This window comes from Fundulus heteroclitus, chromosome 7 (genome assembly GCF_011125445.2).
Source record: "Fundulus heteroclitus isolate FHET01 chromosome 7, MU-UCD_Fhet_4.1, whole genome shotgun sequence".
In the NCBI taxonomy this organism is placed as follows: domain Eukaryota; kingdom Metazoa; phylum Chordata; class Actinopteri; order Cyprinodontiformes; family Fundulidae; genus Fundulus; species Fundulus heteroclitus.
Genome location: NC_046367.1, coordinates 15,024,848 through 15,047,210, shown reverse-complemented (window position 1 = coordinate 15,047,210; position 22,363 = coordinate 15,024,848). Strand labels below are relative to the sequence as shown.

General features: G+C 39.3%; 1 protein-coding gene across 1 annotated transcript in view; it reads right to left on the bottom strand.

Moving 5' to 3' along the window:
- slc49a4 (solute carrier family 49 member 4) overlaps positions 1-22,363 on the bottom strand; it is a 75,026-nt gene that overhangs the window by 5,741 nt on the left and 46,922 nt on the right. The window contains exons 7-8 of the mRNA XM_012868523.3: positions 19,532-19,659; positions 13,969-14,151 (exon numbers count right to left, since the gene is read on the bottom strand). Of these exons, the coding sequence (XP_012723977.2) occupies positions 13,969-14,151; positions 19,532-19,659 (311 nt within the window). The remainder of the gene's footprint in view (positions 1-13,968; positions 14,152-19,531; positions 19,660-22,363) is intronic.

Below are 22,363 nucleotides of genomic sequence, written 5' to 3'. Positions count from 1 at the left end.
ACCCTCAGTGGGTTATTTTGATGTTTGGACTATTTTTCTTTGGTCGTCTGGGATCCGACCTTGAGGGGGGGGTGATGTCAGGGATCAGTTCCTCCGGCTTCACCATGGACAGTTCCGGATCATTCCACTCTGCTCAGTCCCACTCCAAGCCTGATCTGTTTCACCTGCTGCTCTAGTTATCCTGGACTCAATACACCTGCCAGCTCCCCTATATAAACTCCCTCAGTCTGTTCCCCACTGCTGGTCCGTCTTCAACCTTCAGATGCCCTCAGTCGATGTGTGTTCCTCGTCCGCCGTCTGCCTAGCATCTGCTCCCTCACCAGCTCAGCCGTCCAGCTCCAGCCATCTTCACACTTCAGCTCCAGCATGGTATAGTTTCCTGGTTTTTTCATCCACTGCTCAAACCCTGCAATAAAGACTCCTTAATTGTGGCTCTGTGTGTGGCTGAATTCGGGTTCAATCCACAAAACCCTGACACATACTTTCAGAGTCTATGTTGTATCAAAGTGTCATATGTTCAGTGTTGTTCCATCAAAAGATACGATAAAGTCTGTACAGAATTGTGAGAGGTGTACTCACTTATGTGAGATACTTTAGGCATGCCACGTTTGTGGCATTATCTTCATAAAGGCCTGAAGACTTTAATCGTTGCCAAAGCTAACCCTTCAAAGCCTGACCCAGCTAATTGTGAGGAAACTTCACATTTAAAAAAATAAAATATCTTTGGTTGCTTTAAAAAAAACGAGAAAAACAAAAAAAAAGTCAGACTATCAAATTGTTTTTTGTATCGTAATTGATACTTCAGACCAAAAAATGCAATTTAATACATAGTGTGTAAAATATATTTATTTGTATGTTGTAAATTGTACATTCAGAGAAATACTGACTTAGTTGAAGATGTAGAGGCCTCAGAAATATTTGTATCAAAAATTATTATGATCATTTGGAGTTATAGTGTTAACTGCATCACCAAAGTTAGGAGGAAATACTGTAGGCTACACGTGACTTCTTAGTGTTTCATTTTTAATACATTTGCAGAAATCTTCCATTAGTTGTTGTTATGTTGCGTGCAGAGATTTGAGGGGAAAAATGTAAGCAATTCTTTCTGAAACAAGGCTGTAATATCCCAAATGTGGACAAAGTGAAGCTCTGAATACTTTCCGGATGCTTGCAGGGCATCTCCTGATGCATCACAAATAAGGGGATCAGCGAGTTAAGCCGTACATAAATCCTGAGCGGCGGACCACAATATACTGATGTATGCACCTTTATAATAAAGTATGAGTCATCAATGTATATATTGAAAGCAAATGGGAGCTGGTAAGAAGTGATGTAAAGTGATTTATTACTGGGGCTAACATATAATCAATGAGAATTTTCCGACAGACCGTAAAGTAAATAAGAGCTTGTGCTGCTGTCTTTTACAATCATCCTGAATAATTCAGTGATATTGACAGTGTTCCCTGTTACCACTGACCTACACTTGAACCTAAACATTGTGCAGAATGGGCTGTTCTGTTTCCCCAGGTTAGTTCAGGCTCCATTAGGCATAGGAGAATTGCTCTTGCCGTCTTCGTTAATGCTGAAACTGTTGGGCAGATGGGAAGCTCGCACCACCGCTGATCCATTCGTTCCATATTAACTCAACGCCTCTGGGACACGAGTTTCTCCCATTCCCAACCTGACCGACGCTGAGATGTTCAACACACATGACAGACAGCAAACATTTCTGTCTGGTGGAATTTGACCGCCCCTCCAAATGCATATAGGTCTGATAAACCTGACACGTTTGGTGGGAGAATCTGAGGCAGTACAGAGGTAGTGGTGGATACAGGCAGCCAAACTAAATACAGAGAAATCAGGTCGAAACAAACAGTTGTGGTGGTGGTGGGGGTCTGGGGCACATGCCAGGACAATGTGTCGCAACTCACGCTGGCTCGGCTTCTAAGTGCAAACGGCTTTTCATACCAGCATCAGTCAGCTAAGATGATTCATGCATAAAGAGTAATTTTTCAAGACCAAGTCAGATCTCAGGTGACTGAAATTAAGATTATTGCATCAAATGCAAGTCTAGAGAAAATAACTTAAATCATCTTCAGACCTAACGTAACACATGAACATGTACCATCAGGTTTGTTTGCAGGATATTTAGTTTATCAACTGCTGTTTGATCATTTGAATGGTAAAAAAGATATATTTAACATGGGAACAATAAATACGCATTTATGTTCAGAAAACAAGTCAAAATGGGTTATCACCAGTAAATGGCAAATTTGTGATTGAATCATTGAGGAGGGACTTTTAGTTTTCGTTATGATGAGAGTTTAAAGGCCAGAGAATAAGATGCTGGATGCAGGAGAAGGTTATTTTGCTTTGAAATGAATGCAGTTGATGAATACAGACATCCAGGAGATGGTGATCATAAATGCTTGAGTAGAAGACAACTGGACTTCTTCTCTTGATCCTTAAAGACATCCCACCTCTCATCCAAAAGGTCTGTACAGTTCTGAACATAGGTTGGAGAACAATAATTTTAATAAGTCCATTAAGGTTGCTAATAAAGTCGTTAAAGTCACGAGTCACTGACACTCACCACAGTCCATGAAAGCAAAAAACACCTAAAAAGTCAAGCTAAATGTGGCTGCAATGTCCTAGAAACTGTGAAGGGTATATTTCAAGCACAATATTCTGATGCATGTTACACATTGACAACACTCATGCATAGACTGGTCCCCCCTGAAGGATAAAACACTATAACACAAGCTCAGTGGTGTGATATAGGCAGTCCTGTGCAGACAGGAAGGTTCAGACTTCGGCATTTTTAGAAACTAACAAGCAGCTAGACAAAAGCACTGCACCAACAGAGAAGAGCCTGGTCATTGGGCCAAGCCTCAGCAATTCATCTACAGTACAACTAAAGAACAAGGGACACTCTTGGAGATAGCGAGTCCTACATCTTGAATGGGGAATGGTGGTGGCTCTAGAGAAGAGCGACAGAAGCAGTCTGCGTTAAGCATAAAAAACAATAAGTAACAGAGAAGGTGGCCTCAGGTTTTATCTTGAGCCCTTACAACCATTCACCCCTTGAGACATGTGGCTGGTACTACACGCATGTTATGAAGACGTTGAAATGTGACATGTTTGGGTCGTAGTCATTAAGTGAAAACAACCCAAAGAAAAATAGAATGGAGGGTAGGGCCAGTAACTCAAGGTTTATCTGCCCTATTAGGCACCTTAACGACCCTATACGTGACAACACTGCCCTATTAGTAGGATTGTTCCTACTACAAGTTATAAATCTGATAATCCCAACCCATGTTCAGAACTCAAGAAACCTTTGCCATGAGAGATGAAACATCTTTAAGAAACCAGAGAAGACCATTTCCCTTCTATTTAAGCATTTGGGGTAGTTTATTACAGCAGTTCAGATAGGGAGACATTTGTATTGTCATAATTATGATGCAAGAACTAACAGGAACAGTTTTATGAGCCGTTAAAAGCTCTCGGTCCTTGTTCAATAAATCAAATGCACTTTATTACAGAGTATATACATCTTCTAAATACCTCATGTATTGTAAATGATGGTGGAGTTAAATGAAAACAGACAAACTTGGAAGATGATGCTAACTCTTGGTTACTCACATTGAATAACCTTACCATAACAACCAGTCTCCTGTTTACGCTACAGTAGCTCATTGGAGATAACCTTAATCTTTTATAAACTGGTCTGCACTCAGTGGCTTATTTTCAACGCAGTGACATCAGATAAAGCTTGTTCAGGATACTTGAGTCCCAGACCCAGAGTCTTAGTCAAGTCTCGCTCAAGTCTTAGTCAAGAACTCTTTGTTGTTGCAACACTGGTCTAAGTCAGAAATTAGTCTGTTCAAGTCTATAAAGAGACAAGATGTGTGGTCTGCACTAGGGATCCTGCTTGGTTTGAAATTATGAGCTTAACTTTTAAGATGTGAACCCCTGCACACTTGATGATCCTGTTCTCCTAAGAAAGAACGGACGTTTGGGTAGAGAGCGTGAAGATGAAAGGAAAGGATAGGCATGTGGTTTAAGACGAGAGGGGATGTAGGTGTCTGCTGAGAGAAGTCAAGACTCCAGAAGCTGCCTCATTAATCAGGACAGAGTGAGCTGGACAGCAGGAGACCGGCTATGGAGCTAGGTTAATGGAGTGTGTTTATCTGACGAGCATTTTCCATCTCCCAACTCTCTCCCTTTCTTGTCTCAGACTTACCCGTCCAAAGTTGGAGAAACTCAGCATGTATGCGTGTTTGTCAGGGAGAGGCAACGGCATTAAAGGAATGCTAATATGATGCTGAAAGATTTAAGAGATCTCTGATTTCTGAGGACAGAGCTGTCAGAAAGTTGGGGAGAGATGCAATGTGCTCTTAACGAACAGGAGGGGAGGGAGGGTGTGATGGGAGGAAAGGAGGGGGGAGGTAAAGATAAACTGACAATCATTTTTATACTGAACAACTTTATTAAATCTGTGATTGCTCATTTTGTAAGCAAAAGGGAGACAAGGGTAACTATTCACAGAACGTGCAACCTCAAGAAAGTCCAGACATGAATATATAAATCCCAGCTCAACTATACACCACTGATCTCCTTATATGACCTAGAACTTTAAATTAGGCATATTTATGTTTAATTATGACTGACAGAGAAAAAGGTTTCAGTTAGGAGGAGCAGTACTATCAGAAGATGAAATAGAAATAGCTGGACCCCATAAAATGTTTTCAAATGTTTTTGTTCTACAGAGGATGCCATCTCTTTGGCACTTCACACGGCTCTGACTCATCTGCAGTATTCATGAACTTCAGCTCAGATTTCAACACTGTGCTCCCACACATGCTGGCCATAAAGCTCTACAATTTGAGACTATCCACACGGCTCCGTTTCTGGATCAGTGACTTCCTCACCAACAGGCTCCAGATGGTGAGGATAGGGAAACGCACATCTGCCCGGTGAAGAAGCCCCAGTGATCCTCAACATTGGCACACTGCAGGATTGTGTCTTCAGCCCTGCTCCCTTTACCCTCTTCACCCACGACTGCTCTGGTACCCACCCCACAAACATGGTAGGGGAGTTTGCAGATGACACCAATGTGGTGGGTCTAATTTCCAACAATGATGAGACCCACTACAGAGAAGTCTTCAGTCTGACACAGTGGTGCTCCACAATCTCATCCTGGACACCAGCAAGACCAAAGAGGTCATAGTGGACATAGTGGTTTGTTGCACTTTCATCAGGAAAATGATTAAATCAAAAACTAACAGACTTAAAAACAGCTTCTTTCCCAAAGCTCTGAGGGCTATCGCCCCCTGCTGCAAACCAACAAACCATCAGCCCAGGTACATATTACAAACACACTACCAGCTACACAGGTTTCTGAACTGATGAAAATCATTTATACTGTTTCTCACTAGCCAATGTGTATTTGCACACCTAAATCTCTCAGGGTCTGTCTATTTAGACATCCATGTGAAGTGCACAATTCTGCAACTAAATTTACTGCACTGTATTGTAGACTGCTATATTTTTGACTTGAAAAGGAGTCCGTTAGCTGTATGCTGTAAAGACTTAATGTCTATGTGCATTCTGAGCCAGTGTCTGCCTTATTAGAATTTCATTATGGTAACATAATGACAATAAAGCTTCTTAATTCAGTGATACAGGTCTACATAGTTAGTTTGTGGTGTGGGTCACTGTGGGTCAGATCAAGAGTCAGTTATTATGAGAAAGCCATCGGTGAGATCATCCCAACGTGTATACATCTCCAGCTATGGGTTATATGAAAACCAAACTGTGTCAACGGTGAAATATGTTGGCAAACCACTGCATTATTTCCACCATTGGTTCTGCACTTGATGTAGCTGTGCTCTAAAATCTAGATCAGTGCTTTAGTTGTGCAGCTACAACACACTGACCAAATTATGGCTTTTACACATTAACATCAGAAAAAAAAAAAACTAAATAGACCAGGCAGATTAGCTACCTGAGCAGATAGCCCGACTAATTAACCAGTTAACTGAACCATTTTGTGTTCCCAGTGATGGTCTATAGAGCGCAGAATGGCAAGTAGTAAAATAATCTGAAATAGAAAACTAATTCTTGGGTCTGTGTTACTTGGGTCTGTGTAAAATGTAATAAAATCAAAGTAATAGAATATATAATAGTCAACTTTACTATAACCACAATAATCAATATGCTATATTTTTCCTCTATGGTAATTTGTTATTTTTCTGTTTAAAATGAATTATATTAGATCATTTTGTGTATGTTATACTGAGATACAGCGAACCTGGTATTTTTCAAATGTTACCCTACCATGAAAATCTCATGGAGTGTAGCCTCCGGTCTATTTACAGCTTAACCAACATACAAAAAAAGCATCAATATCAAAATACTATGCGGAAAGGGCGGTAACACTTTGAAAGTGGTATGACATAAAACAAATAATGTGGTGGTGGCATGTTGAATTGGTTGACTTGACCACAGGTCAGTTATATGACGGGGGACAAAAGAGGAGCTGCAGATGGTTCTGCTGTGAGCTAAACGGGGTTTGCTGAGAGTGTAGGATCCCATTCAGAGGACAGCTGTGTGAGTGGTGACAGTAGGTCATATTAACAGCCTATTATAGCGGCTGCCAGAGTCAGCAGAACGGTGCTGCAGATCAGCACAGGGACGGTGTCGACAACCATATTATGGCTTTTATGAGTCTTAATTGAGGTCAGTGTTGTGATATGATTAACGATGCTCACTTATTTATGACATTGGCCTTTTCTTTGAACGCCCTGGGGTCCTACCTGGAGATGGATTGGGCCTAGATAACAAGATCACTTGGAAATAAAAATAACTATATTATACAGGCGCATTGGGGGAAAAAAAATCAAGACTATGATAGTAAAGTTCATTTTATTGAGTAATTCATGTTGAACAGAGATACTTGTATAATGTAGATTCGTTACACACATAATATTTTAAGAATTAATTCTGTTTATTTTAATTATTAGGCTTAAAGCTAATTAATTAATTACAATTTGAATATTACACAAGACCAATAAAAAAGGATTTTCCCTACAGAAATGTCAGCCCACTGAGAAGCATGTCTAAGAATAGTACAGTATATTCACTCAATACGTGGTCGGGGCTCCGTCCTTTCCATGAATTACTGCATCAATGCAGCATGGCGTGGAGGTGAGCAGCTTGTGGCTCTGCTGAGGTGTTCAGGAGGCCCGGTGTGCTTTAAAAGCGCCCTTTACCTCGTCTACAGTATACCATTTCGTCTCTGTTCTTCCCCCATGTTAATACTTTAACACTTTTCTGGCAAATCAAACCAAGTGATGCTGTGGTCATTAAAGCAGGACATTTTGGAAGTATGGGCAGGAGTTAATCCTGCTGGAAAATAAAATGGTTATGTCCATTTTGTAAGCAAAAAGAACCACGTTTTTGAGAGGTTTTAGATAATCTTTTTGTTTTTGAGAAACAAATTTTTGTTTTCATTTGGTTTAAGTTAAAATTATCAAAATCAACAGAAATAAACACCTGACCTAGATCACTGTGAGTAATGAACCAAGATATGAGTTCTACTGTTTGAACTGAATTTCCAAAATAAGTAAACCTTTCAATGATGTAATGCATCGGGATGCACACATATAGGGGAGGTCTTCGTAAACACTAGCTACTGCAATTTCTTTGTGAGAACTTCTGCTAAGTCACAAATTACTCTGCAGCACTTTTCCCCCACTGTTGCCGCTTACTTATGAGTCACGTCTAACATTAAAAAGCATCCCTCATTGTCTCTGAAATGTCTGAGTTCTATAGGTAAAGGCTCTTTTTTTTTAAAAAACACCTCCACACTCTTAAGGAGCGTCTTAGAAACGTTGGTAAAGAATATTTAATTTCAGAACAGAATGCAAACTTAAGCTGAAACTAAAACTAAAAGGACATGGGACTAAAAAAAAGTGCAGCAATTATTCCTCAGAGCTGAATAATTTGTGCTACATCAACATGTAGGAGGACTGACAACGCATCGCTCTGCAGAAAACTCAACGGCACCCTTCAAGTTTCATCTCATCTTCCTCCTCCACATGCAGTTTTCGTCTACAATTCCCCTCTGCTGCTTTGTATTCCACCCTGTGCTTTGTGCTAAATGACACAGACACACTCCAGATGGAGTCCAAAAAGAGCGACTAGAGTATATATATATATATATATATATATATATATATATATATATATATATATATATATATATATATATATATATATATATATATATATATCTGGACTGAGGCCTCCAATTATGTTTGAGAGTCACGTGCTTCAGGATGCTTTGAGATATTCAAAACACGATGAAGTTGAAAGTTATCCAAGCTCACTGCTCTAAGGCCATGCTTTAACAGACACTACAATGGACACATTCATATTTGCCTCCCTGCTTCCAGAGCCATGGTTCCAACTGTTTAACAGGGCAGTGGGCAGCCAGAGGGAAAACGCTAAAAAGGATAAAAACGTGGAAATGGAAGGGAATTGTTAAGGTCTGTTTATACCTGTTTTTAATGACAAGAGGTTAAAAGGGTTTTGAAGAGATGATGCATATCCAAAACTGATTTGATTCAAAGTCTGAATCTTATGTGCCTCATCCATTATGAGACCACAGCGAGGATGAAACCATATTAACGAGAGTTAATATGGAATACTTCCAAAACTGAATTTTCATAATCAGATTTTCTTTTGCTCAAGTAATCTCTTGCAGAGAGCAGAACGTTGTTTTAAAGACAAAACAGGACTCATTCATTTGTCACAAGGCAATATAAAGTTAGATGACCCACATGTACAATTAAAAGGGACTTATGAAACAAAAAGTAAAGATCTTAAATATAAAACCTGCCACATACATTCCCCACTACAAGTTGTTTGGGTCACTAAACAGCCGCACAGAAAACAAAGGAACCAGAATACTGATGGAAACTGAACGGTAGTGAGGGCTAACTAAGAATCTACAGAACAAAGTTAGTTCACTTACAGATGTAAATAAAATAAATAAAAGCACATACTGTGCTTCAAAGTATGAAAATCCTATTAAACTTAGTCACACTGTCAAATTACAACCATGACTTCAATTTATCATACAGGGATTTCTGTAACGTACCTACACAAAGTGAAAGCAATTGAATTTACAAGGCACCTAATTAGTAAATAGAGTCCATTTGGGTGTGATCTAATCGCAGTGCAAAGACAATTGTTCTGAAAAGGTTTATTAGAAAACATTAAAGCAGAACGATCCACAGCTCAGGTGGGAAAGTGTTTTTTGTGAACTTGCCAGAACCTGACCTTTGAGTATAAAAATGTGTTAGAATGGAAGCCCAAGACTAAATCCGCTAAAGAATCTGTGGTAAGACTTGGAAAGTAATTCAGAGACACGCTGCATCCCCTCTGACTAAGCTGGAGATATTTTGTGAAGGAGACTGGGCAAGAAAATAACTTTTTAGTTGGACATTTTTTTAACATTGTATCCTCTTCCTCCAATTCACAATCAAGCACCAGTTTGACTTAATCGTCACATACAATCCCAATGAGATACGTTAAGGTGAGTGGCTAGAACAGACACAAACGAGTAAAAGTTTAAAGGGGAAATAGACAGTATAATCAAATCTTAGAAAAGAGTTTTCAGTGCCAAGTAGAAACTATTGAAGTGCCTAAAGTCATTACATCCGCTGCCCCACCTCTGAAAATAGGAGACAACCCTTGCATTTTGTTACAGTATATCTCTAGATCAGGCATCATATGCTTAAAAACCTGCTACTTTTTTCTGTACTTAAGTGGGTCATGATTAAAAAAGAATAAATCATAAACATTTTATATACATATTATTAAACTTTACTTCAAGAGTTCCAACGATTACAGTCTGAAAACAGTGACGCTCCAGGGTTAATGGATTGATATGTGGTGAAAATCATGAGGGGTGGTTTACTACCCAAAAGTCCCTCTGAAGTTTACCTTAAAGCATCCTGGAGACTCCTTACGTCCCAGCTTAGATGACACAAGAACAGATTTTCTATTAGGCCATCAAGGCCTACGCTGCCAGTGGTGTATACCCAACACTTGTCATCGCCCTGAGCATGTCATGCCTACAGTGAAAAATGATGGTGGCAACAGCATGCCGTGGGGAGCATTTATCAATGACTGGAATTGAAAACTCTACATGTTTCACCATTTAGGATGATATTAAACCCAAACATCCTTCAAGACACTCAGTCAGAGGCTCTTTGAAATGCAGGTGTGACACTATATATATGTATATATATATATATATATATATATATATATATATATATATATATATATATATATCTATATATATATATATATATATATATATATATATATATATATATATATATATATATATATATGTGTGTGTGTGTGTGTGTGTATACCAGTATAGTATAAAATACTGCAGCCACTGTTCTGAATGGGTGCTTTTTACTGGATGACATAGTCAAAACTCAGAGTACGCAGTCTACATCTACATGCCTAAAAATGTATTTGTGAAGATACATGAAGAGTAAAGATTTACACTTTAGAAATGTGAGTGCTAATCTTAAATTCCCAGAAAATGTAGATGACCAGCCAGAATTCTCACCAGCACATTTCAGTGTAACAGGCCTTTAGGCTATTAGATGTCATACTTACATCGTAATTAGGCTGTTATGCTAAATTTCAATAATCATAACGGTTCTTTGCCTGACATCTGGGCTCCGTCTTCTGCACCTCTTTAGGGCGTTGCACACAGACACTCCCGTCTGCGTAGCTCCGTGAAGTTCCTCTATCTGCATCAGTGACGCTGTAAACCTCCCGGACAACAAAAGCTAACGCTAGCTGTTATTAGCGTGACGTAAAAAGCTTTTTAAATGGAAGCTCGGATCTCCAATTTAGCATATAACTGATACTGAAAATGGCTAACTTAAAGCCTTCCCCACGTAGTGACAGCGTCCACCCCAAAGAGTGCTGTTACCAGGTTGTACGACACAATCTCTAATCAGAAAAGGGTCTGATTTTTGAGTTTTCTATCACCTTTTAAACTTTTCTACCACTTTAAAAGGTTTGTTAAAACTTAAACAGAGGTTTAAGAATATCACCAGGAGAATTAGGAAGCAGAAAGACTGGAAAAGATGTGGAAATGTTGAATATAGTTGAGAGACAAAGGACTTGATCTATTTTAGGGTTTATATTGCACTTAAGAATAATTACAAGGGCAGAATGTAATAAGGTGCTAAAATGTACACACACCCATAAGGTCAACCAATAGATGTTCTTATATCAGATATGATTACCTCCCTATGCTAATTTATAGCCCTAAGCGGCACACATTGATTGATGAGACAAGACGACCTGGGAGCAGACTGAGACACTATGCAAGCAGAAAGAGGCTAGCAATCCACTCCTGTGGTAGCCACCTCCAGGCTCCCTCTACTATGCCCGAAGCAATGAGAAGTCTCCTACAAGAAACCTTGGGTGCATCATTATCTATTTATCAACTTCAAGGTTGGAAGTGGAAAAAAAAAGAAAAACGAAAGGGCCGTCTAATGTGCCAGATCTTTTCAATTCCTGTCACACAGATTATAGAGATCCATCTCAGACGTCCCTCAGTCCCCTCACAAACACATACAAGAGCATATGTGCACACACAACAAACCTAAATGTTGAGAGACCTGCGTTCAGCCCCACCATGCAGTCGATCATTCGGTAAAGCAGAGAGCGGTACCGAGCAGAGGCTCCATCATGTATACTTTATAAATCCAGCTCTTGTGGTAGTATTCCTGCATGTCAGCCTGCAGTAGATCAATGCTCACCGCCTATGTTTATGTCTCATCTATGATTCATTATCACTGGCATGTGGTCATCTCAGAATAAATCACAAAACACTACTTGTAACGTGGATCGCAAATTTCAAACCGCTCTCGGTCTGATTAAGTTGTCCCTCGACGCTTCCTGGTACAGCAAAAGCTAAATCCGCATCGTCTCACAAGTGTATCAACCCTTCATACTCCTGTTCAGCACCCAGAGCCAAACTGTCAGTGCAAAACAGAGAATAGCCTCTAATCCTGCATCCTAGGTGATTTATCTAATATTAATCAGATTTTAATATCCTAAAGAATATAATATGGAAAGAAAGTATCTCAAGTAGCAATATGGTTCTGAGTATACACCAACAGCGGCTTACATCAATGATTGAGCTCGTTTATTTATGACTTTATTTTCTCTTGCCTGCAAGAAAGAATAAATACAGATGACGTGCTGCCATCCCTCCCGCTATGGGCCTGAATTACTGCATTAAACTGACTTATACAGCCAACTCAGAGACAAAGCAGGAGGTAAATTGCAACATAGAGTTTTATACCTTTCTGTAGAATAGTTTGCCCTGGAAACTAATTGTCTGTCTATCCACCTAGAATCAAACTGGATTTCATGGACAATAGAGCCAAACGCCTTTAGAAGGAGAAAGAGATGAAGGTAATAAAACAAAATTAATGCCTGACGATGCTGAAAGTAAAATCCTTTGGAGAGACCAAAAAAAATAATAATAATAATAATTAAAACAAAACACCATACTTAAAGCACTTTTTAAAGTTACAATGTAATGAAATGTAGTAATTAATCTAATGGCAAACGGTAACAGTTTCATAAAAACTATAAATTAATGCTATTATGCCTGACACTTTCAGTAAAGAAAGAGGGCAGAAACCTGTGAATAATGACAAATAAATTAGTGGTGGAACATTATTTAAAAAAAGTATCTAGTTAATTAGAGTTCTGGGAATACATCTGACACAATCAACTGAATCATTACAACTTAATAAGTTTTTACAAGGCACTTAATTAGTAAATAGAGTCCATTTTTTTCCCCATTTTAAACTCATTTCGGATCAATGACTGAATCCGTGAACAGACATACAATACGCATTATGATGACACGCAGCAGTAAGCATCCTGTCGAGTGAAAGCTGACTATGCTTTCTTGCTGTGGTCCATCCAACCATAAATAAACTGAATCTATACAGCATTTTTCTAGTCATGCCCACCACTCAAAGTGTTTTACACTGGAGACATAAGCACCCTATCACACTCACATAAAGCACACACATCCATGCACTCCAGATGCAGATACAGTTATATTCAAAGTGACTTTGGGCATGCAGACTAGCAGCTTTAGACATTATACTCTTCTAAATCATGCAACTATGTTAGGGGGAAAAGTTCAATATTTCTATGTTTTATAGAAGAGGAATTCTGCCATGTAGTTCTAAACTCAGAAGCGTTGCCCTATTTCTGTCTTAATCTTATTCTCACACAAACCTCAAGCTGACGAACTTTCTGGACAGAGATGCTGCTATTCTGTTGTCCCCCTACGTCACAATATTAATCTCAATGTCAAGGAAGGTGTTCTTAATAATTTAACATCTTAAGACCCCATCTGCACTGGCTGGCCTTGGGAAAATAAATATGCTTCTCAGATGGTTAAAAAAGTTAGAGATTTAAAGAAAAATACGATACAGACCTTTGCATAATAAGTCATTTAACTCATCATAGTCCCTGCATTTCTGCGGAAAGGTGAATTTACATCCCCTACACAAAATACATTTATCTTAACATATCTCTGCAGCCAGACTAAATGCTGCATAAATAAATATAAGGTAGAAATAAAGCTCATAATGTTTATACTGTGAGCCGCTCTTCCACATCACTCATACTCATTTTATCCAGCGATTGCACAATATTCTAAACTGCATTCACTTGCACCGGGACGTTAATACTTAATCATTTAAAGAGCAGTAAACATTATATATGTGTGCTATTAAATGCTTTGATTTAAAAAATTAAGAAGTGAATGTCCAAACCCTAGAGGAAATACAGAAAAGCCTGAAATAAACTAAATCTCTTCGGACTTACTTGTGGGGTAAAAGGTGAGGAAGAAGAGCAGCAAGCCGGCCGCTAAGTTCCCGAGGAAGGTGACGACCCCACAGGTGATGCCTTCAGGGACCGGGTACACCGTCTCAATGAAGAGCTCGAAGAATATCGGCACGCTGCTGTTGATAAATATGCCAACCAGGATGCAGGACGTGTAGAGAATGGCTGTTAAAAGACGAAACCAACGGCGGAGCTGAATAAATCAAATCATTTTAGTGGAACAGATTAATAAACCTGGGCAATTCTTTTGCAAAATAAAAAAATCAGAAGGGTCCTGTTTATAGAACAACAGTGATATATTCAATCTTTAAGGGCCTCCTGGTCTACTTTTTTTTTTTTTTTTTTTTTACCAGCACCAGATTTATGATGGACCTTCACCATGAAACAATGGTCCATTTAGTAAGCAAGCCCTCAAGGTGGCAATTTAACAGCAACAAAGCCAAAATACCGTAGGTGTTTTCACAGTAAGTGACCATCTTTCCCAAACCCAATTCCAGCATCTCCTTGCCCCCTTGCTCAGCGTGACATGATTAGTTTGTCACTTAAAATGTGTTTTTCAGCCCAACTTTATAATCATGATGTCCCCCGTTCATGAGCTGTCTCAGAAATAATTGGTTGGAGGCAGAAGGTGGCACAAACTAATAAAACATGTGAGCATAAAACGCCTTTCTCTGTAACAGCGATTCGTTTTTCTAGAAAATTGTTTGCTTTTTTCTCACTTAAATCGATATATATACATAAAATCTCTTATCTAGACGAAGATATAACTTAACCAATGAGAGCCGAGAGGAACTCAGTGCTTTATTTTAATACTGGACCATATCACGTAAATTGAGCTCTGGAGCCGTATTTGTTGCTACTACTTATAAAAAAAAAAGTTGTGTGAGGTGTGATAAATCCAGTCCTATTTCTTACTCTCCATCTGGGGGGGGGGACTGTTTGCACCAGTCTGGCATGACGTGCAACAAAAACATGTTGATTGCCTTGGCCCACCAATTCAGATTCAATTTATTTCGCAATATATCACTGGTTTTAGTTGGCCTGCACACGCTGCATTAAGATGCAGCTCATGTCATGGAGCCTAAAGTACATTAAAAACTAAATTTCTTATTCTTTTGCCAAAATTCACAGGTGTCCACTTGGTTAAACAGCCTGTCTCATTTGGTCCTTATGAGCGGTGGTAATTTCTGTGCATTACCAAGCCGAGTTGGGATTTTCACATTTTGATAAAAAGAAAAAAAAAAAAAAAACGATACACAATCAAGCTCAGTTAATTTCTTACAATGAATGATTTTGAAGATTTTTTTTTTTTTGCAGAAGTTTGCAAATTTATCTGATAAGAATTTTGTTCAGCATTTTCTAAATGCATTTTTAAAGGCACGCAGGAAATGTTGGCCGACATGCTTTCGCTTTGTCGTCTCCTGATTTAGTCTCGGCTGTAGAAGAGTTAAGAAAGCAACTCGTCACCTCTGCAACGTCACCCGTTACTCCCTAAGCTCAGCGAAAATGACTGAAATAAGTGTCCCACTGGTCTGCACGTCCTTTCATCACAACTCCTCTGAGGTCCGTCACATTCCTGAACGCAGGTTTGCGACTGGGAATCCTCGCCCCAGGAGGCGGCCTTCAAAAGCAGACGTGTTTTCTGTGTATCAGACGATATGTGATCGGATCCCACAAGGTAGGAGCAGACCCTTTGAAGGAAGCTGATAACTAAAAATCTCAGAGGAACGCTGTAATTATTGTAAGACGGGAGAAAATGTAAAAGTGAGAACAAGACCAGAACTCAGCGCTGCAGATCTATAAATATCTGCTGCTCAAGAGCGTTGTCTCCAGTCACTGTCTCCTTATTAAGTGTTGCCTCACAGCGACAAGGTGTTCGGGTTGAATCAGGCCTATGTGGAGCTTGCATGACTTTCCTGTGCGTTGGTAATATTTCTATGGGTAATGCTGTTTTCACCCACAGCCCAAAAATAGTGTTTTAATTGCAGATTCTAAGTTAACCGCTGGAGTTGGTTGCTTTGTCCGTATGTGTCGGAGTCACAATCTGTCTGTACATTAAAATACAATGTTAACTTCCTTTATTATATTTTCTGGATGTTTATGTGTGTTTTTAGGCCAAGGATAAATAGGCAAAGAGCTGTTATCGACTTCAAGGTACACCAAGCCTTAAACGTAAAAAAGAAATTGCTGAAGTTAACCTTCATGCGTGCCTATGGTTGAAGGAGCTCCTAATAAAAGGACCAAAAAAAGAGGTACTTCTTTCTTGCAGCCCTTCTCTTCTCCCATCTATTGCTATGCCATTCAGCTAAATGAACAAGGCCTACAACACTTTCATCCCACTTAAAAAGAGACAGAATGAGCTGTTTGGAAATATTTTAGTTCAGGAAAAAACTTCAACAGTCATGGATTGTAAAGAAAAGGAGCGACATCCATCCCTCATTTTCAGGCATCCAGAAGCGGCCTACAGACTAGGTACTGGAGCAAAGCTAATTAAACGACCAAAATTCACATGTTATAGTTGTCTTATTCTATATACAGTACTTGTCTTACAAGTGTCAAAATAGCAAAAAAATTGTCAATATTCTGGGTAACAAGCAAGTGAAAACTGCTACTAAATTAAGTCTGTTTGTTCTACCACGTTGCTCAAGTCTAATAGTATATATATATATATATATATATATATATATATATATATATATATATATATATATATATATATATATATATATATTTATTTATTTACTTATTTTTAGCACTTTTCCATTTTAAATTACAGCAATAAAGTTATCATTTATTGCTGTTTTATTTTTGTTTTAGCAACCTTTTTCACTTTACTGTTACTATTTTTAATCTGTAGTGTATTTCCCATTTTGGGTGTTCAGTAATAGTTTGAGTCCTGCACAGAAACCTCTCTGTCTACAGTGGATTTGGAAAATGAAGTGACGTCGTAGAAAGTGCTCTCCCTTTGTGCTAGAAGCTGTGGATTATTTTTATACCATATCCTGCAATCAACTACCACTACAGTCTTCTGTGGATATCCATGCTATTATATTGCAGTTTATAAGAGCATTTGCTTCCTTGCTTTTTGAAAGCTAAGGGCCAACTGTTTCAAGCTCTATGCATTAGGTTGGCACATAGGGAGTCTAACTAAATAGTCGTACCCATGAACTGCTGTTAAGGTTAAAAAAGAGGGATGTAAATATTATTTAATCGTTATATGCAACCAGAGCATGTTTTGGTGGCTTCCAAACTTAAAATGTAACAACTGTCAAAACTCTTTGACAAGAAAGCAAAATGAAGGAATATTTCTTCCATTTGGTCATTGTTGAGTTAATCTTATTTTTATTTTAAAGTTGAAAGGCCATTTTTGATCATTTGTACAGCTTTTTTTCCCCAATAATGCCCAGACTTGAGCTGAAGATGGCAATATCCCTCTCTCTGTCAGTAGAATATCATTTAAGAACCTAATTGAGCAGCACCCTACCCAGGAAAATAAAAGCGTTCTGTGACGAGCCCAGTCTGCCTTCAATGTGACCGTTGTGAACAACACTTGGTGACAAAAATAAAAAAAACATTTTTGCCAATGTTTAGGAATGTGTGATTCTCTGCAACTTTTCTAACCAGCATTGCTTAAAAGGTATACTATGCAACCGGGGTTGATTTTCCAGCGAGGCTCCCCCCAGAGGGCGAAAGTAAAAGTGCACTGTCATAAAGATGCTCAGCTGTTCTGGTTTCTCCGTCAAGCCAGGCACGGTTGTTTTGAGCTTAGCAGACAGGCGAACGCAACGAAAAGTCGAAAAAACAGCAGTACAAACAATGACTAACACAGTGAAGGTATGAACATCAAGCTTCCCGCAGCGCTATCTTGGCGAGGCCGCCGCGGCAGCGTCTCGCAAACATTAAAAAAAAAATAATAAAAAATAATAATAGTAATAAAACTCAATATGCTTGCATGTTTATTTGACGTTAACACGCGGTTCTTTGTTGCTTTCGTGCGTGCATATAGTGAATAGCAGGGCAAAAACACATGGAGTTCTCGCCGTAAAGCAAGACCGACTCTCGCAGTCTCGCACGAGACCTCTGAGCCTGTGAGTGTGGGCCGAGGGCTCCTGCAATTGCAAGTGCGGTATTTCTCCCACAGACCACCAGGGCGGCCGAGAAAACCTTTGTTCGTCCTGAAATGACTCATTTAATCATCCAAAACGGTATGGAACACATTAATTAACTGAAAAATGTTGCATAGTATGCCTTTAACTGATTGGTACGAATGCTCCAATACCTACTGTCTCAGTAAAAAACAACAAAAATATATATTATACAAAACACAGCTGTAGTGAATGGAAGTAGTTAAAAGTCTCATTTTTCTACAGTCTGTATTTTATGTGTGAGGATTTAACTGTTTTATAGTTACTTAGCCGTCAAAATGTTAGTCCGAGGACACAGTCAATCACGCTAGTCACAGTGTGGAGTTAGTTGTTTCACATGTTTTGTCCTAAAAAGGCAGGCAAACTAATGTTGCACATGTGAGGGATTTGAAAATACTGATAGAAAACCAGACAGTGGACGCATTCAAAAACTGTCGTTCATTTAGCCCAGACATTGACGATCACAGGTGAACATGCAGGAGGAATGTTTGGAGACGTTGTTGCTACTCTTAAAGCTAGCTTTCCAGTTGTTTCTTAACAATTGGGACAAAAACGTTTCCAACAGCGCCACTGCTTTACTTTCAGAAAGCTCATCTACGTACACGGGGGATCTTTGGGGAAGATAAAATTGCCCACTCTGTGCTTTTCTTTTGCCAAAAGTGCAGCATATATTTTTTTTCCCTCCTTTTTGTCCTGTGGTGGCATATCAGGCCTACCACACGGATAAGCCAGTTGCCTACATGTGTTGGGCCAGCTTTGCTCTACAATAGAGATCTCTGGAAACCAGTCACTTGAGTCACTTTATCGCATCGGGCATAACAGTAAACATGTTGCATTAATAATATATGGACCTATATTTGTATGACCTTCAACTAAACATCAATTTAACACATTCCCTTCTCAAAAGAAATTTATTTTGCTTGGGGGTTTTTTGTGTGTTTTTTTAAGAAAGAAAGGCTAACAACATGTTTTGGTAAATTTTGTTGCAAAGTCCTTCGACCCTTTCAGGTCAGATGCCAGACAAATGACACTGAGAGCTGGCTGCATCCGGCTGCCGGTGTCTGGGACACGAGGACGACAGCTAGAAAGACAGCGGCTCCAGAGGTCGGCAGAATGATGATGGACGATCGTGATTATAATCTGTGGTTTAGAAATACACCATTGTGTGCTTATTAGCTTAGGAAAAGGGAAACTAAACCCACCAACATTCTTAAACGCTTTTTATCACTGACGTGAACTGATTGATAGCCCAGCTTGTGGCAGCTACTTTCTTTAATCATTTTGACTTTGTGCTCCAACACGCACGATGAGGCAGTAACTACGGGGTGCAGAAAGTGACTAGGCTTCAGTGACTGGAAAATCACAGAGTCACCTTCATCATGGCGTTAGCGTGCGCCTACCTGGAGTTACCGGGAGGTGGGTAATTGTGCTCAAACAGGTGAGTGTAAACCATGTGGAGGACAGCGAGGCTCCAGCCAGCATCAGCACCAGGATCAGCTTCAGCATCCCACGGATGGAGTCTGCAAATCTGCGGTGCAGAGAGGCAAAAACATCCCAGCTGGGTTAAAATGTCAAACACCGACACAAACTTAAAGACACAAGCTGACGCGATTAAAGGTGGCTGCTGTGGAAACAAGACGCGTCCTTCATAAACACGAGATGATTCGGTGCAATTTTTCCACCAATTCTGTTTGTTCTGTGAGGAGTGTCAAAATATATTACAGAGGATATGCACCGGTTCACAGGAAGGAGAGATCATTTCCGTCTCCCACTTGTTTCCTAGGGTGTCAGTTCTACTTCTCATTAGACTAGGAGACAAAATGCGTAGAGTTGATTCAATTTGTCTCACCGGCTGAGCAGGCAAACTCAGGACACGCACCATATTATAATGTGGAAGAGAAGCCATTGGAGCATATTTACAAAGAGATCTTTTAACTTCTTAAGACTTCTCCTTGCAGCCCTATCTATATTTAATTTAACTGGTCCTCTCCTCTCCTCTCCTCTAGGTGTACATGTGTCTGCTTGAGGAAGATTAGATGAGGCTGCTGAAGCCTGTGGCAAAAACAGACACTAATTGCTTTCATTTCATTGGTCACAGGCAAGATGCAGAAGAAAAGAGGGCTGAACCTGACAAGTAACCCGGTATGCGAATAAAAGGAGCTGCTGGAAGTGATTGATTGGTTCAGCTGGGTGGTGAGGTTCTGTCAATGAGCTGAAAGCAGGGGGATGACGGAAAACATCCCTTGCGTTGATGGAGGGAGCATTCACACCGTGTTCCCCTTGTGGCATTTTTTTACAAGACGTTAATGTCTTCCGAAACTGTTGAAGCTGTCTTTTATACGCTGACAAATTAACTTTATGTTCGCAGGACATGAGAAACATCTGAATACTTCAACAACTCGCGGTGGCAGGCGATAGGACTTAACCTAATGAACCCCCTCCCCCCCTCAGATAAAATAACAATTGGGAAGTTCAGGATCTGGTACCAGCCAAACCGCATGGATCTGGGCTCTCAGGCTACAACTGCAACCCCTAAAATCTGCATCCGCCATCTGCCACAGGCTGGCTCACATCCACAGCTTGTCATCCACTTCTGGTGCCAGAGATGGACAAAAACATTTCCCTGGACCCCGCAAAAGCCTCTCAACCCTTTGCAGCAAAGATCACAGGCAACTCCGCCGTATGAATAAAGCATCTGATTGGAATTCCAACTAAGAAGCTTTTTTTTTTTGGATAGTTCCCTATCTGGTCCCAAAGTACACTTGATAAAGATGTTTGCCAAATGCCGGTTTAGTTGTTGTATTTTAGTCTTGATGGCTCTAAAACAAATCTCGTGCAGTATTAAAAGGCAGTAAAAATGTTTCTTAAACTGTAAAGTTTAACTTGTAAATCATTTGGTAAAGGAAGTGCAAGTTTTATGTATGGTTTTTGCAGATTTCGAATCAGCTGTATTTGCCAGGTAGGTGTACATATACAAGGAATTGTACAATGCTCACAATGTGCTTTCTTATACAATACAATGAAACAATAATGCAGTAATAAAATCAAACAGTCTGCAGCATAAAAATCAAATATGTAGGCGCCATGAACAAAACAGACAGATTAAGACAACAATGCATGAGCAGAGTGCAAAGGACACAGGAGTCAGGTATTATTACCATTATTCTTATTATTATGTACATGGTGGAGGTGGAAGCGATGTAAGGGTGCACATACACATACAAACATACACGTTCACAGTGTGATGAGTGCAGAGATTGCTAGAATAAATTAGTGTTATATGTGGTGTTATGTTCATGAGGTAGGCGGATTTGGTACAGTAGGGTTGTCAAAATAATTGATACCTCGATATAATTGATACTAAAAAAAATTTGATTATGCACAGATACTGATTTGTGTCAAAATCGATAGTAACTGACCCGTTCATGTTTCCTCAAACTATCACCCTTCCTCCGACCGCAGCGCTGCACCAACAGAGGCTCCCTCATACTAATCTACTACCAAACAGGGAAGTGGCACCAAAAGTTATTTTTCTAAAAGGAGCGCTGAAAGTACGGAGGACCAACACTGAAAGAGTTAGAAATGAAAGTGGAATTATGTAAATTGCCCAATAAATAAACCAATACACTGAGCAATCATTTTCTTTATTTCCAACAAATGTATTTAAGCACTTTTAAAATCACTAAGAGCAAACCTGTAGTGTTACATTTACTGGGCCAATTATTTGTTTCTGCTTTAATTTTTAATTTGTTCAATTTCAATCCTGGATAGAATTGAACCCTCCACACCCCTACTTTTTTGCACTAAACAAGAAAATTGAAGTTAAGTTTGTATTTGTATATTTTTTTGTACTCAACCATAAATAAAACATGTGCCTTAAAATAAATTGTCGCTGTATCGAAAAAGGTATCGATTAGTATTTTTCTTAGTATCCAAATCAAGTTTAAAATTTTTGTATTGGGACAACCCTATATATACAGTATATACAATATCACAATACAAACAGCACTTAAATAAAGAACAATGAATAAATAACCAATAAGTGTCAGCTAGTAAACAGGTGGCTGAATAGAGGCAGAATTACTGGCTAAGCTCACAAGAACTTTTTTGTGTGTGTTGTCGTTGTTGTTGTTGTCAGAGTCAGTTTTCATTGGAGTGATGGCTTGTGGGAAGAAACTGTTCCTGAGTCTGTTGGTTTTGGTGTACAGTGCTCTGTGGCGTCTACAAGAGGA